The 17845-nt window shown below is 38.7% G+C and overlaps 1 protein-coding gene across 1 annotated transcript; it reads right to left on the bottom strand.

The window, feature by feature from the left end:
- Nucleotides 1-13026: 13026 nt before the first annotated feature.
- On the bottom strand, nucleotides 13027-13971 carry LOC112865554 (olfactory receptor 52B4-like). The gene has a single exon (XM_025928666.1). It carries the CDS (start codon nucleotides 13969-13971, stop codon nucleotides 13027-13029), a length of 945 nt encoding a protein of 314 aa, XP_025784451.1.
- Nucleotides 13972-17845: the final 3874 nt, after the last annotated feature.

The raw sequence follows: 17845 nt of genomic DNA on the forward strand, positions 1-17845 counted from the left end.
ACAATATCTAAGACATGTAAGACAATGTATCATAGGACAAACAAGCGATTGAGGATTTAGGGTCTGACCTACCTGGGTTCAATTCCAGTTCTGCTTGCTACAAATCCACATACAAACACACAATCTTCCATTCAGATGCATATTATCACATACATTCATTTATAAAGTCACCACACACATATTCACTCATAAAAATTTTGATGAAGATCTACACACACATTTTCACTATTCATACAAACAGCCCTTCATTGTGAACACATTCACGCACACATGCACACTCACATACACTTTTAAGCTTTCCTTCACATAATAGCCACCCAAATCCATACACAGTCATTAACCAGTCAAACTCACTGTCACAGAGACAAGTTATGACTTACTTAAGTCATAAATTTGCCTATCTTCATTCAGCACACTGATTCTCCTCTTCTTGAATCAGTTTCTTCCAGGAGATGAAGCTTCCAGAGGCTATTCCACTCTTACCCCTGTCTCCAGCCTTACAGCCCCCTTATCCCTGCCATAAGGGACTCTCATAGAAATGCAACTCATAGGACAACACCCCTGCTTCACCAGTTCCACTCTTGATTTACCCAAACATGAGTCAGAGATATAAAATATCAATTCTGGTTGGCACGTTATACCAGGGCTCATCAAACTGCAGCCTGTGGGCCAAATCTTGTCTACCACCTGCTTTTTTTTATGGGTAAAATTTTATTGGAATACACCCATTCCCCATATCTACTAGGACTGCTTTTTTGGGACAGAGTAGTTGCAACAGAGACCATCTTTGAAGCTTAACACTTTTACTCTTGCCCTTTACAAAAAAATTTTGCCAGCTCCTGCTTTAGAATAACCTTGTCATATAACTTACTATTTGGCAAGGCCACAGAAGGAAAAGCAGTTTTCCCAAGTTCACAAAAGAAATGAGTCAAGAAGGTCTCATGCCTCTCCTTCCACTAGTGTTTCCACTATGCCACAAAGCATCCAGGGGAACATTTTTGTCTGTCCTCTCAGGGAATGGTGAATTTTTGTCTGCTCTCTCAAGGAATGGAGAATTCCAAATATAGTGCCTAAAGAGTTACCAAATGATGAAGGCAATCTATTATTGTCCCCCATGTCTCTCATCAGTAAATTCAGTGTTTTCCACCTTCTTTATCCCCACCCTCAGCCAGACCCCACCATTGATGCCCATGGACAGAAGGGCCCAGAAAGTCACCAGGCTATCCTGGTCAGTACCAACCTACTCTCTCCTCACCCCAAACTCTCCATCACAGCCATCAGGAACCACAGACTGGAGTTATGCCCCTGCCTGGATTGCAGGGTATTCTCACAACAAGCAGACTGTATGCAGTGGCTAAGGGATTAAGTTGGAGGAGGAATTGCAGGGTAAATTATTCTTTCTCTGAGCATCTTTGGGGACCATGGACTTATTCATGTGACTTTCTTCTCCCGTAGGATCTCCTCTACTGCCAGTGACATAACAATAAGCCCTGAACCCTTCCTTGTCTGAAGAGCTGCATGAGCTTGACAGGAGAGGAGGTGGAAGAGAGGTTTTAGATTGGAGAGGTGAGGGTAGAGGACAGAAGTGTGGTGAGGGACTTTCATCAAGGCTCCACACGTCACTCCAGCTCACCCTCTTCAACCCTGACTTCCAGAAGGCACAGAAGCATATTAGGAGCTGGAATTCTAAAGATTCTCCCAAACATTCATTTACTCCTTCACCACCCATTCAACCAACTATGTTCACCACACCATGATAAAATGTTAATAAAATCAAATCCACTGAAAATGTATTAATATTGTTTTGTGTACAGGACTAATACTTTCATTCCATCATGCAAGGGACTTAATGGAACATTTTCATTGATAACCCTCTAAGATTTTTTTCTTCCCTATTCATGGATTTCTTTATTGTTGAAATCAAACTGTGCATGTGGTATACTTTTTTATTTAATTTCATAATATAGGAATTTCCAATTAACAATTGGTAATAAATGTTCCCAGTTGTAACAAATGTTCTGTAAACCATGTAGCTCCTTTAATTCAGCTGCATGTGTCACCTGTCTGATGCAATGACACATAGTTAGTAATCTATAAATATTTCTTTAAAAATTTGAGTGACTAAATATTATACCTTGGTGACATAATACAATACATTTAACCATTTCACTTATTGAATATTTATAAAGTTTCTGTTTTTCTCTGTTGAAATTGTTCTGTAATGAACATATATATGTATAAATTTGTATATGTGTTCTGGCTTATTTCACTTAAATATTTGATATTTCAAAGAAGGAAATTATTGGGGCGCCTGGGTGGTGCAGTCGGTTAAGCGTCCGACTTCAGCCAGGTCACGATCTCGCGGTCCGTGAGTTCGAGCCCCGCATCAGGCTCTGGGCTGATGGCTCAGAACCTGGAGCCTGTTTCCGATTCTGTGTCTCCCTCTCTCTCTGCCCACCCCCCCCCCCCCCCGTTCATGCTCTGTCTCTCTCTGTCCCAAAAATAAATAAACGTTGAAAAAAAAATTTAAACAAAAAATTTAAAGAAGGAAATTATTATGGCAATGTTTCTATTTCCATGTAGTATTTTTTATTGTTGATAGAAATTTTCTTTAATAATTTTGTTCCCAGCTAGTGCTCATTCACTTTAGTGTAGGAGCTAATGCTGCTTTGAGATTTATGTTATCTGTCTTCTCCTATTCCTCAAGGCTATTTGAAGGTCACCTGGATTCCCTCACAAACAAATGCATGGAAGTCTTACACTTGTATCACAAAGACTTCCATGTCCATCTGGAAAACTTCTTCACCTCGTCGCATTGATTCCATTTCCTCCTCTGATCTCCGTTGAATTTCCCTTCACTCTGCCTTCGTTATGCACTCCCATAGTCACATCCTTTCTCCACTTCCAAGTATACTAATTCAAACATCCCACTGCTTAGCCACACAATTACTTGCCCAAGCATATGCTGACTGTATCTGCTTCCTAACCTCACCAAAACAGCTAATTAATACCACTTTCTAAATCTTCAGCCCACTCTGTATGATTTCCATTCTTAATTAACTTTTAGATTCTATGCGCTTTTTATGATAGCTTTCTTTTAAGTATGTTCAAACCCTTAAAATTGTTTTCTTCATTCTATCTAGTCCATCTCAACATTAATATAAACTGAAACAAGAACATAATTGGGTAGTCACCTGGAGAACAAAATGGTGCCACTAAAATGATTACCAACATAGACTATTAGCAGGGTCCAGCAAGCTTACACATTGCCTCAAGTTAGCTCACTCTCTCACTCTGCCTAATTAACACTTCATATGTACACCCTATTCAAACCTCCAATCTTGATTCCAGAACCTAACTTTTTACTCTTGGAAGAGAACCTTGTCTACTAAATCAGAATCAATCAGTTGGAAACTCACACAAATTCAAAACACTGGATATAAAAACATATCTGCATCTGCTCCTACCCACTCCTGCTTCCTTCTTATAGGAGGAACTGTCTGTTCTATCAAGGAATAATCCCTCCATTTGTTCTCTGGACACCTAAGAAAGACTAGCCCGAACAGGCACAACCATGGACCTCTAAAGTATTATTTAGGGCTAAAATTTGCAGTATATGTACTATCTAGGAAAAAACAATATGAGAAATCTGGTGTGAAGAATCCATTGACATGGCAGAAAAGCATATGAGAAGATAATCAACATCATCATATTTCATTTAAAAATTGCAGATCAAAAAACAACAATGAGGTACCACTATATACCTATTAGAATGGCTAAAATTCAATACACTGACAACACCAAAGACTGGCGAGGATGTGAATCAACAAGACCCTCATTCAGTGCTGGTGGGAATGCACAATGGTACAACCACTTAGGAAAACAGTTTGGCAGTTCCTTACAAAGCTAAGCATACACTTACTATACAGTCATGCTCCTTAGTATTAACCCAAAGGATCTGAAAACTTATGTCCACACAAACACCTGCATACAGATGTTATAGAAGCTTTATTCATAATTGTCAAAACTTGGAAGCAGCCAAAATATCTCTGAACAGGTGAATGGATAAGCAAACTCTAGTATATCCATACAATGGAGTATTACTCAGCAATAAAAAGAAACAAGATATCATGCACTCACCAGACATGAAGGAATTTTAAGCGCATAACACTAAGGGAAAGAGGCAGCATGTAAAGGTTACACACTGTATAATTCCAAACTTATGTCATTCTGGCAAAGGCAAAACTATGGCTACAGTAAAAAACATCAGTGTTTTCAAGGAGTTCAAGGAGAGAAAGAGAAGGACAAATAGGAGATATGTGAGCATTGAAAATACTCTGTATGATACTATAAGGGTGGATACATGTCAGTATACATTTTTCAAAACCCATAGAATTGTACAATACAAAGAGCATGCCACAATGTAAACTTTGGACTCTTATTAATAATAATGTATCAGTATTCGTTCGTTAGTTGTAACAAATATACAACACAAATGCAAGATGCTAAAAATAAGAGAAACTCTCTGAGCAAGACGGGGGGGGGGGGGGGGGATAAAGATGTATTTGGGAACTCTGTACTCTCCACTCAATTTTTCTATAAGCCTAAAACTGGTCTAAAAAAAAATAATATCTATTGGGGCACCTGGCTGGCTCAGTTGGTTAAGTGTCTGAGTTTCACTCAAGTCATAATCTCGCGATTTGTAAGTTCAAGCCCTGCATCTGGGCTCCGTGCTGACATCTCAGAGCCAGAGCCTACTTCGGATCCTGTGTCTCCCTCTTTCTCTGTCCCTCCCCCACACTCTCTCTCTCTCTCAGAAATAAACATTACAAATATTTTAATAATATTTATTAATTTTTAATGCAATCCTTGAAATGAAAAAATCATTCAGCAGGTTGGTTAGATAGCTTATTAAATAGAGCTAAAAAGATCATTAGAAACTTGGAGATAGAAACAAAGAGATGCATAAAGACAAGCTAAATTATTTGCAGGATAGAAGCAGAAGAATCAACTTTTCAAAACAATATCTTAGGAGGAGGGTCCAACATGGCAGAGAAGTGGGGGGATCTGAACTTTCTGTGTCTCTCAAAAAAAGGTTAAAGCCAAAGGACTTTGAACCCCAAGAGTCTGGGAGGAAAAGAGACTGAGTTGCTACCAGGGAGACACTGGAACAACCTGATGGGCCATAGGTGGGTGATTGCAAACTAGGAGAGATAAAACAGGCCATGTAGGCATGGAGGGGAGGGATCCCCTTCTGCAGAGAGATGAAGAGAAAGAGAGGCTGGGGAAGCATAGGACTGTATCTGGACAAGAGAAAAACCTTGGACCAGGGTGGAGGGCTTTCTCCAGACTGGGCTGGCTGCCCTGTTCATGCACCTGTGGAGGAGGAGAACCAACCCCAGGCTCGGTGGCTAGGTCAGGGGCACAGTCCACGGTAGGAGAAAGTGACCCCCTCCCTGGAGTGCTGCAGCACAGGACAAAACCAGGAAGGACCACATATCAGGCAGCATGGAGAGTTGTTTCCCCAGTACCAGGTTGCATGGAGCAGGAGTATGAATCCCAGCCAAGCGCCAGGGCACTGGAGTCAGGCGAGTGAGACAGACCACCTCATCTGCACCCACAGCACAGTGAGGACAGCTCCAACCGAGTGATTTGGGACACTGGTCCATGGAGAAGAGACTGGGGGGCCGCCATTTTTCTCCCCACCACCACCAAGGTGAGGGGCCTCAGGGATTGGTCCACAGGGCCCACAGTGGAGGTGGGACCCTCCTACACCAAACCACACCCCTCCGAGCCAGGTAACTGCATATCTACTGGAGCAGGATAGATGCTGTGGAACCAGATGGCCGCCTCCTCCAGACCAGCATTGCTGCGTTGCCTGGGTTAATTCTAGGACAATTCTTGTTATTTACATATATTCTTCCTTCCTTTTCTCCTTATCTCTTCCCTCCTCTAGACTGGTCACTCTGGTTGTTGGTTTGTTTAAGCAGACATATTTAATCCATTCTCTTGACACATATTCTACACATCCTTCTTTCCTTTCTCTTTCTCTGGAATAATTAAGCTTATAGTTTCTCTGCCTGGGTAACTTTATCTTTGTTTCTTTTCTCCCCCACCTCCTTCTCTATTTTCCTTTCTCTCTCTCTGGATTAAGCCATTTAGTCTCTCTGCCTGGTCAATGTTTATTTATTCTTTTTCCCCGCTCCTGTCATTTCTCCCTTTGTCTGTGCTCTTCCATCAGCACTGCCTCCATCCTGTTCTTTAGTTGTAGCTGGTCTTTCTGGTTTTTTGTTTTTGGATTTTTCTTTGTTTGTTTGTTTCTGTGTTTGCATGTTTTTGTTTTCTGTTTTTTTGTATGTTTGTTTTCCTTTCCAGGGCTACTTAAGGAACAAATCACAGTAGACCTGGTGGAAGGCCCAAAACATCACTATGAGTAGTGAGATAAAGTAACCAAAGTCACAACAACAGAAAGCAAGTACCCTCTCCAAAGAACACTGGACAGTGTATGACCTCCCTTTAATATAGCAGCGCTTGCAGGTACAGAGCACATAACAAGCTTTCAAAACTCATAAGGGACAAAAAACTGGCCAAAATGATGAAATGGAAGAATTCTCCTCAAAGAAATTCCAGGAAGAAGTGACAGCTAAAGAATTGATCAAAACAGATATAAGCAATAAAACTGAAAAAGAATTTAGAATAATAGTCATAAGATTAATCACTGGGCTTGAAAAAAGCATAGAAGATAGCAGAGAATCTATTGCTACAGCGATCAAGGAACTAAAAAATTGTCATGATGAATTAAAAAATGGTATAAATGAGGTGCAAAATAAAATGAGGTGGCCATAGCATGGACTGAAAAGGCAGAGGGGAGAATAGGTGAATTAGAAGATAAAATTATGGAAAAAGAGGAACTGAGAAAAAGAGAGAGAAAAATCCAGTATCACAAGGGGAGAATTAGAGAACTAAGTGATTCAATCAAATGGAATAATATCTGTATCATAGGAATTCCAGAAGAAGAGAGAGAGAAAAGGGCTGGAGGAGTACTTGAACAAATCATATCTGAGAACTTCCCTGATCTGGGGAAGAAAACAGGCATTGAAATCCAAGAGGCACAGAGAACTCCCTTCAGACATAACTTGAATCAACCTTCTGCACAACATATCATAGTGAAACTGGAAAAATTATAAGGATAAAGAGAAAATTCTGAAAGCAGCTAGGGATAAACAGGCTCTAACATATAAAGGGAGACCAATAAGACTCGTGACGGATCTCTCTACTGAAACATGGCAGTCCAGAAAGGAATGGCAGGAAATCTTCAATGTGGTGAACAGGAAAAATACGCAGCCAAGAATCCTTTATCCAGCATGCCTGTAATTCAGAATAGAAGGAGAGATAAAGGTTTTCCCAAACAAACAAAAAATGAAGGAATTCATCACCACTAAACCAGCCCTACAAGACATCCTAAGGGGGATTCTGTGAGTGAAATGTTGCAAGGACCACAAAGTACCAGAGACATCACTACAAGCATGAAACATACAGACATCACAATGACTCTAAACCCATATCTTTCAATAATAACACTGAATGTAAATGCGCTAAATGCTCCAACCAAAAGACATATCAGAATGGATGAAAACCCAAGACCCCTCTATTTGCTGTCTACAAGAGACTCATTTTAGACCTGAGGACACCTTCAGATTGAAAATGAGGGGATGGAGAACTATCTATCATGCTACTGGAAGTCAAAAGAAAGCTGGAGTTGCCATACTTATATCAGACAAACTAGACTTTAAATTAAAGGCTGTAACAAGAAATGAAGAAGGGTATTATATAATAATTACAGGGTCTATCCATCAGGAAGAGCTAACAATTATAAATGTCTATGCGCTGAATACGAGAGCCCCCAAATATATAAAACAATTAATCACAAACACAAGCAACCTTATTGATAAGAATGTGGTAATTGCAGGGGACTTTAATACCCCAATCGCAACAATGGATAGATTAGCCCACAGCTAATGTCATCCTCAATGGGGAAAAACAGAGCTTTCCCCCTGAGATCAGGAACATGACAGGGATGTCCACTCTCACCACTGTTGTTTAACATAGTGTTGGAAGTCCTAGCATCAGCATTCAGACATCAAAATATTATAAAAGGCATCAAAATTGTCAAAGAAGTCAAGCTTTCACTTTCTGCAGACAACATGTTATTCTACATGGAAAACCTGATAGACTCCACCAAAAGTCTGCTAGAACTGATACATGAATTCAGCAAAGTCACAGGGTACAAAATTTATGTACCGAAATCGGTTGCATTTTTATACACCAATAATGAAGCAACAGAAAGAGAAATAAAGAAACTGATCCCATTCACAATTGCACCAGAATCATAAAATACCTAGGAATAAACCTAACTAAAGTTGTAAAAGATCTGTATGCTGAAAACTATAGAAAGTTTATGAAGGAAATTGAAGAAGATACAAAGAAATGGAAAAACATTCCATGCTCACGGATTGGAGGAAGAAATATTAAAATGTCAGTACTACCCAAAGCAATCTACACATTCAATGCAATCCCAATCAAAATTGCATCAGCATTCTTCTCGAAGCTAGAACAAGCAATCCTAAAATTTGTATGGAACCACAAAAGACCCAGAATAGCCAAAGTAATATTGAAGAAGAAAACCAAAGCAAGAAGCATCACAATCCCAGACTTTAGCCTTTACTACAAAGCCTCTACTACATACTATGAAGACAGTATGGTATTGGCACAAAAACAGCACATAGACCAATGGAATACAATAGAGAACCCAAAACTGGACCCACAAATGTATGGCCAAATAAGTCTTTGACAAAGCAGGAAGTGTATCCAATGGAAAACAGACAGTTTCTTTAACAAATGGTACTGGGAGAACTGAACAGCAACATGCAGAAGAATGAAACTAGTTCACTTTCTTACACCATACACACAAAAAAGCTCAAAATGGATGATAGACCTGAATGTGAGATAGGAAACCATCAAAACCCTAGAGGAGAAAGCAGGAAGAAACCTCTTTGACCTTAGTTGCAGCAATTTCTTACTCGACACATCTCCAAAGGCAAGGGACTTAGAAGAAAAAATGAAGTATTGGGACCTCATGAAGATAAAAAGCTTCTGCACTACAAAGGAGAAAATCAACAAAACTAAAAGTCAACTGACAGAATGGGAAAAGATATTTGCAAATGACATATCAGATAAAGGGCTAGTATCCAAAATCTATAAAGAACTCACCAAACTCCACACCCGAAAAACAAATAATCCAGTGAAGAAATGGGCAGAAGACATGAATAGACACTTTTCCAAAGAAGACATCCAGATGGGCAACAGACACATGAAGCAATGCTCAACATCACTCCTCATCAGGGAAATACAAATCAGAGTCACACTGAGATATCACCTTATGCCAGTCAGAGTGGCTAAAATGAACAAATCAGGAGACTATAGATGCTGGCGAGGATGTGGAGAAACGGGAACCCTCCTGTACTGTTGGTGGGAATACAAAGTGGTGCAGCCACTCTGGAAAACAGTGTGGAAGTTCCTCAAAAAATAAAAATAGATCTGCCCTATGACCCAGCAATAGCACTGCTAGGAATTTACCCAAGAGATACAGGGGTGCTGATACATGGGGGCACATGTACCCCGATGTTTATAGCAGCACCTTCAACAATAGCCAAATTATGAAAAGTGCCTAAACGTCCATCAACTGATGAATGGATAAAGAAGATGTGATTTATATATACAATGCAATACTACTTGGCAATGAGAAAGAATGAAATCTTGCTATTTGCAGAAACATGGATGGAACTAGAGAGTGTTATGCTAAGTGAAATAAGTCAGTCAGAGAAAGACAGATACCATATGTTTTCACTCATATGTGGATCTTGAGAAACTTAACAGAAGACCACGGGGGAGGGGAAGAAGAAAAAAAAACTATAAACAGAGGGAGGGAGGCAAACTGTTAGAGATTCTTAAATACAGAGAACAAACCGAGGGTTGATGGGGGGGGAGGGGACAGGGAAAAGCGGGTGATGGGCACTGAGGAAGGCACTTGTTGGGATGAGCACTGGGTGTTGTATAGAAGCCAATTCGACAATAAATTATATTTTAAAAATAATGATAATAAATAAAAACAATAAAAACAATGTCTTAAATTCATAATAAATATAATGACTCTACCTACCAGATAAAGTTCAAAGATTATCAGATATCATAGAAACAAAAAATCCAGTTTCATGTGGTTTAAAGGATATCAACCTAAACCATATGAGCATAAAATACTTGGGAGAAAATGCAAATGGTTTACTAAGAGAACACTAATCAACAGAACACTTACACAGCTATAATCATACTCAACTAAACAGTACACAACCTCAAAATTGTTGTTTCAAAGATTAGCTGTCTCAGAGAAAAAAATTACAAGAATTACAAGAAACTGGCAAATAATCACTGTGATGAAGTTCACTATTTTCCCCAAAAATTGCTGAATCGTTTTTAATTGGTATGTATACAGAAGGTTTGAACAGTACGATAAGCTTGTTCCACCTATTATTTAACTCATAAAACATATTAGAAAATTTGCAACACCTTTTATTGAGTGACAAACATGTCACAGAAAAAAGTGAACTGTATCATATATGCAGAAAGACATAATCATATAAAAACTGGAAAACACACTAAAATTTAACAATTATGCCCCATTTTTCTGATTATTGGTCATTGAAGTTTTTCTTTCTTTTCTTAATTTTGTTTATTTAGTAATATGTGTCCTTGAAAAATTAAATATAAAAAGCAACCATAGAAAACTAAAACTATAAGAATAATAATCAAATCATAGGTTGAAGAAATAGCCTAAGATGAAAACAATAAAACCCATAAAGGAAAAGAATGACGGACTTGAAAATATTTAATACTATATCTCTTTAGGGTTAAAACAAAAGGCAACCAAGCCAACCAAAGAAAATTGTAGAATTTATAATTTAAACAACCTGAGAAAATACTTTCAATAAATACTAATACCTTGGGGAAGTTATATATCCTCTCTGAGCTCCGAATTACATCTTTAAAATGAATAAAATAGAGGCAATAACAAGTTTGATGTGAAGATTCAATAAGGTAAGGTATGAAATAAGTTTTGCACAGGTTCAATAAATGGTTGTTCCTATTAATCCACAAAGAAATACAATATCCCATAACAATTGTTCCATGTGTCTATTAGCTAAATCAGTTCAAATGAAAGGACAATGAAAATGGTTTTACTCTGTCACATGGCAGATTTAAAAAATAGAACTACTTACTAAGTGCTAGTAAGGATACAATAAATTTTGGCATTTTCATGTATTTCTGATGAGTGAAAATTAATAATAACTTCTTTTTTCAATGTGCCAGAGGAGCCTAAAATCCACATACCACTAACCTAGTAATTCTTTTTAAGGCTAAAAACAGGCAAAGCTTACTGCACAAAAAATAGATAAACCTTATGCACAAAAATATCCCTAGCACAGCATTTACATTGCTAATGATTAGAAAAACGTAAGTATTAAAAAATAAAAGGATGAACACTACCTCAGCTGATGTAAAAAAGAATTTTTAAGCATAATTTTTATATAATTAATTAAAAGATATAAAATATAGTCATTAAAGTTATTATGTCTTTCCAAATGTAGTGTCATTTAAAAATAGCCACACTGTGGGCCTATGCATTAATACTGAATAAGTTCTGAATATATGTGTATGGTTATAGTTATTAGAGTTAGAATTACACATATGTGGATCTTGAGAAACTTAACAGAAGACCATGGGGGAAGAGATGGGGGAAAATTACTTACAAACAGAGAGGGAGGGAGGCAAGCCACAAGAGACTCTTAAATACAGAGAACAAACTGAGGGCAGATGGAGGGGTGGGGAAAGGGAAAATGGATTTTGGGCACTGAGGACTCTTGTTGGGATGAGCACTGGGTGTTGTATGTAAGCCAATTTGACTAATTATATTTTAAAAAGAGAGTTACATATAAAATCTGGAAGATTCTACATCAAAATGATAACAGTACATTTCTTTGGGTGGTGAGAGCGTGTGTAATTTTCATTTTCTTCCTATCATTTCTCTATGGAATACTTATATAAAAATAAGTAAATATTTTCAACAGAAGTATCAACAATATAGTATCATCTAATAGAGGAAGTCATATCTCTTCTTGAGAGGAGGTGGTTATAATGACCTCACTGAGTAGATGACACCAAGCTGGGCCTTGAAAGATAAATAAAGGGAATCCATTAAAAACTCAAGGAAAGGAGCAGTCATTCCAGGTAAATGAATCACTTAGGGAAAATGTGCCAAGACAAGATGACTGGACATCGAGAGATTAGAGACAGACAGTTTCCTAAGACTGAAGCACAGATTGTGTGAAAGTGATGTGGAAATTGTTGCTGGGAAGGAAGTCTGAATTTATTCTGTACCACACTGAGGGGCATGATTTTTGAGAAACAACTTTCAAAATATCAAAATTTAGGAGGAGTACAGTTCCCTTACTGTTCTCTTAATGCCCATCGTAATTTGAGAAAGCATATGAAAGAATGAAGATTTTATTTAGGTGTCCAGCAGGCATGTGGTGAAATGTCTCAGGGTTTGACATAGCTCAAGACAGAAAACTTACTATTTATCTAAATGAGACTTACTATTACATTGTCCATTCCCAAAGTTGAGTTGAATATTACAGAGTTAGACATGACTACTGCAGAGAAACCTGCCTTTTCCCCACATAATGAGCTGTAAGTATCTCAGTCAATCCACAGGGACTGCTTTCAGATTGATTCGGGGGGGGGGGGGTGGGGGGGGCAAGTCTCACAGTCTCAGGTAAGTTGCTCCAGGGGCCCATAACTCAATGAGCTATGTATGCTGTGACTCATTTCTAGTTCTCTGGTTTGCTGCTGTGAAAGCATATCTCAGGAAGGACCAAAGTTTCTGAGAAACCAGATTCTGCTACCCCATAGTCATTTCTGCTTTGGAAACAACACATAAACTACTTGGTCTCGTATCTGTTTTATTTTGACCCCATAAATGATAGGATTCAGCATCGGTGGAGCAAGCATGCTGACATTGGCCAACAGAATGTGGACATGTAGTGGGATGTGACGTCCAAAGCGCTGAGTGAGAACCGAGAAGATCCCAGGCCCATAAAAAAGGACAATGACACAGACATGGGAGCCACATGTGTTGAGAGCTTTGTGGCGAGCATCTCGGGAAGGGATACGGTAGACAGCATGGAGTATCAGAGTATAGGAAACAAAAATGAGGACAATGTCTAGGATCACTGTGGACATTAGGACAAAAAATCCATACCAGATGTTTACACGGATATCATCACAGGCATACTTGGCCAAACCAATGTGTTCACAGAATGTATGTGGTAGGATGTTATTTCTGCAAAAAGTGAGTCTCTTCAGAAGAAATATCATGGGGAAAATTGTACAATGTGCTCTCAAGAAAACAGCCACACCAATTTTCCCTATCAGAGAATGAGTGAGTATCATGGTGTACCTCAGTGGGTAACATATTGCAATGTAGCGGTCAAATGCCATAATCAGCAAGATGCCAGACTCAGAAATGAAGGAGGAATGCTGGAAGTAGAGCTGGGCAATGCAGCTATTAAGAGAGATCTCCCTATTATTGAACCAAAAAATTGCCAATGCCTTGGGTTCTGTGGTTGTGGCAAAGACAATGTCAACTCCAGCCAGCATGCAGAGGAAAAGATACATAGGCTCATGGAGGCTGCTCTTGGTGAGGATAATATAGATGAGCAGACCATTTCCAAGAAGAGCAAAGACATAGGAGATGAGTAAGGGGATGGAAATCCATATGTGTAGGTCTTCTCGGCCTGGAATGCCCAGCAGATAGAAGACTATATGGTTAACACCAGTGTGATTGAAGCTAGCCATTTCAGAAGCAGGTCAATGTGGACGTTAACTTCACCTAATAAGAGAGAAATACAGATTATATATAAATGTTTTCCTTGAGTTTTCTGGTTAACTATATCTAAATAAATGCCTGTGTTTACCACTGTTTCCTCCTAATACCTTGTTAAAATGTCAGTAAAATAACAGAAACATCAATGCAAAACGTAGAAGAAAAGATAATAACAGAGAAGGGACAACATTTTGAAAGCAGATAGATGACTAGTGACTAAGCAGAGGGGATAAAACTAATAGGTTTGAGTAGAAAACAAAAGCCAAGATAATTTTCACTGCAGAACCCAGATCGTCTCAAGAATTAAGGCATCAGGAACTTTTCTAAATAGGGATAAGCATGGGATTTTTAAAGATCATTGGTTGAAAATCTGTATAAAAAGCAGCTAGGCTCTTGGATCCTCTTTCCCAACCTGTCCATTCAGGTACCACTTTCCATATCCAGCAGAATGCTAGAAGTCTATTCTGTCATGGAGTTAAGGCTGGAGACTCAGCCTAGGCATGGCTGGGGTAGGGATAGTATGCTAAAAGCAGAGGATGAAATTAAAGGCTACATACTGAACAAAATGAAACCCCATGAACTTCTATTTATTTATGTCTGGTAGTGCTAGCTTACATTACCCAATACCTAGGTCTTACAATTCATTTTCATTTAAGAATGAGGCACCAAAGGGGCAGTTTGCTGGCTCAGATGGAAGAGCATGCGACTCTTGATCTTGGGCCATGAGTTCGAGCCCCATGTTGGGTGTAGAGATTACAATAAATAAATAAATAAATAAATAAATAAATAAACAAACAAACAAACAAACAAACTTTTTTTAAAAAAGAAGAAGAATGAGGCACCAAAAAGTGAATTCAAGGTGCTATGTGCAGGCATGAAATTTATTTAGGGAGAGACTTCCTGCCAAATTACTCCAATCCAGTACTTTACACCAAGGTAAATGAAAAACTTGTAAGCATAAAAAGGTTATTTAACACCTTCAAAGAACTCAAAGACTGACCTCTCATTAAGTCTTCTACAGGAATCTACTGGAAGATAAGCAACAACAAAGTGAGGAAATGAACCAAAAATAGAGAAACGTGGGTTCCAACAAAGGAGTTAAACCAAAGCGCTACAATGCCGGAGAGGGCATAGGCTGTGAGGAAGTGAAAGGGTTCCTCAAATTATGGTGAAGGCCAGTCACTGTGGCCTGGAGTAGCATGAGTCTGTACTGGATCAAGGGGGTAGAGTCACCGAAAGGAAAGCCTCAAAGGGAACAAGGAAACGCTTGTTTTGAAATGTAATTTATATTATTAGTAGAAAGTAAGTCACATAAAAACTAAGCAAACAAGGAAACAAAAATAAACAATTATTAACTACAGGAAAGAAAAAAATGTTGCACAAGAAAAGAAATGTGACCACATGTCACTGTATAATTCAGTTATTAAAATCATAATAATGTAAACATAAGTACACATCTTAAAAATCACAATATAGCTCTTTAATAAATCAAGAAAAGGGAGGTTTGTGTGTGTCTGAATTTGTATGTATGTATTTGGTATGGGGGCGTTACATGTAGGAAAACTAAATGCCCATCTTCCATATATAAAAGTCAATGGATGACATATAAAAATTATTTAAAAATATAAATCAAGAAATAACAATATAAACATGCTGTCTATATATAAGGAAGTAAATACTAAAGAAATAGCTGTGTTAAAGTGGTTTTCTGAGAAGCCAGAATCACACATGAGATGGGACAGGGAGACTATTGTTTATTGTAAAGACATGGAGAACTTTTGGAGGTTTTTAAATAATGTATATGTATAATATTCATAAAATAACACTAAAAACAAGTTATCTTAATAAAGTACCTAGCACTTCACCTAAAATAAATGTATAACTCGTTCTCTTCTCTCACCCTTTCCCTCTCCCTTTCTGTCTATGTCTCTCTGTCTCTCCCTTTCTCTCTCTCCTCATTTTAATTTCTGAAACCAAAATATTCCTCTTCTCTTTGGGCACCAGATTACCTTCTCAGGGAAGATAGATTGGCTCAACTGGGATGACTCCTCTCTCCTGAGAGGAAAGTCTAGGGAAGTTGGAATTTGAGGAGGCATAGATGGTCTAATGGAGTTGTTTCTGCAATGCCTTCTACACTGGATGGTTGGTCACACAGATGCTGTAAGAAAATATACTTTTTCCAAGAAATGCCCCATTCCTACAGGAAATAGAAAAGCGACACTTGAAAAATTGAGAGCCCCAGAGACCTAACGACAAAAGAACAGAGCCAGAGATTGAACACAATCAGAAGTTGGGATGGAGAAGCTCCTTCAGAAGCTGTTGGAATCTTTGAGAAAAGGAATAGCCAAGAGGATTTGCTTTGGTTGGAACCACAGAGGAAAGTAGAGGGGTTGGAGAATGGCCTTTAGAACAGCTCCCTAGAACTGCTAGTCCAATTCCAATTTATTTTAAAAGACTCTTCCCCATACATCCTTCCAAAAGAAATTTTCCTGAGCCTCCACCTTGCTTTGGGCTTCTGACTGCTTTCCTTCCCTGTCCCTGTCACCTAGGACTTCTTAGAATCTGCCAAGGGTAGCAGTGCTTTGCTTATGCGATCCATCTCCCCTAAGTCACAATTTTCTAAATATTGGAAAACATATCGCACTAATCAGAAATTACTTTCTTATCTATCAATCATCTCTAACAACCTTTGAATCCCTTGATGGATTGGACATGTCCCTTCAACAATGTGTACCTCAAACATAGTGCAGAAGGAAAGTAGGAAACAGGACAGTAAGAAGGAAGGGAGACAGTAAGAAGGAAGGTAAGACAGAAGATATAAGATAAGTAGCCAAAGCAAGACTTTCCTTTGAGAATTTAGGTTCCTGAATCCAAATGAGATTTACAAAGTCCTTTGAGAGGCATCTGGGTGGCTCAGTCGGTTAAGCGTCCGACTCTTGATTTCAAATCAGGTCATCATCTCACAGTTGTGAGATTGAGCCCCACATCAGGCTCCACCTGGGCGTGGAGCCTGCCTATGATTCTGTCTCTCCCTCTATCCCTGGCTCTCCCCCTTCTATCCCCGGCCCTCCCCCTTCTCAATAAACTAACAAAATAAAAAATAAAGATAAAGATAAAAATAAAAATAAAGTCCTTTGAGAACCTACCTTCTATTTCTGCCCTATCAGTCCAAATGTTGGCTATTTGTCTCCTCTACAATCTCTTCACAAGACTCCAAACAAAAATCCTGACAATCCAACATTCCAAATGTGTTCCATTACCTTGGGCCTGTAAGGAGTTCTAGTATCTAGCTCCACTCTCCCCTACTCCTAGAATCTCACCTCACTTATAACAAAATCAGCCATCAGCTTCAGATAGTCTTTCAAAGCAGACATGAAATCAGTGACCAGAGGAAATTTAGCAAGTTGCAGGTTAGACTACAAAGAGGTTATGTTTGTGAGGCTCAGGAGGTCACTTTTATTCCAACCCAGTGCCCTTGGGTTCTGACTCCACCAACTCACCCACAGTCCCATATGGGCCAACTCATTATGCTCACTTTCTAACACCATTTTCTCTTGACACCTGGTCCTCTGGCACCTTCCCTGTTATTTGATATCTATCTTCAAAGTTTATGTATGCATCTCTGTGCCTTTCCATACTCATATGTTCTCACTCCTAACCTAATATTTCCTTATAAGAAATCCCTGTGCCTCTTTCAAGAAGCATTACACTCACTGTAATCAACACTCTCCATTACTCAAAACAGGCATCCATTTATATTTATCTTATTTACTTTAATAGACATCTCTTCCTAGAAAATATTTCTTCATAATTAAAATAAAATTCAAAGTTCAATTTATCCAGTGC

The sequence above is a fragment of the Puma concolor genome, chromosome D1 (assembly GCF_028749965.1).
Source record: "Puma concolor isolate L17-30 chromosome D1, mPumCon1.1.hap2, whole genome shotgun sequence".
Taxonomy (NCBI): domain Eukaryota; kingdom Metazoa; phylum Chordata; class Mammalia; order Carnivora; family Felidae; genus Puma; species Puma concolor.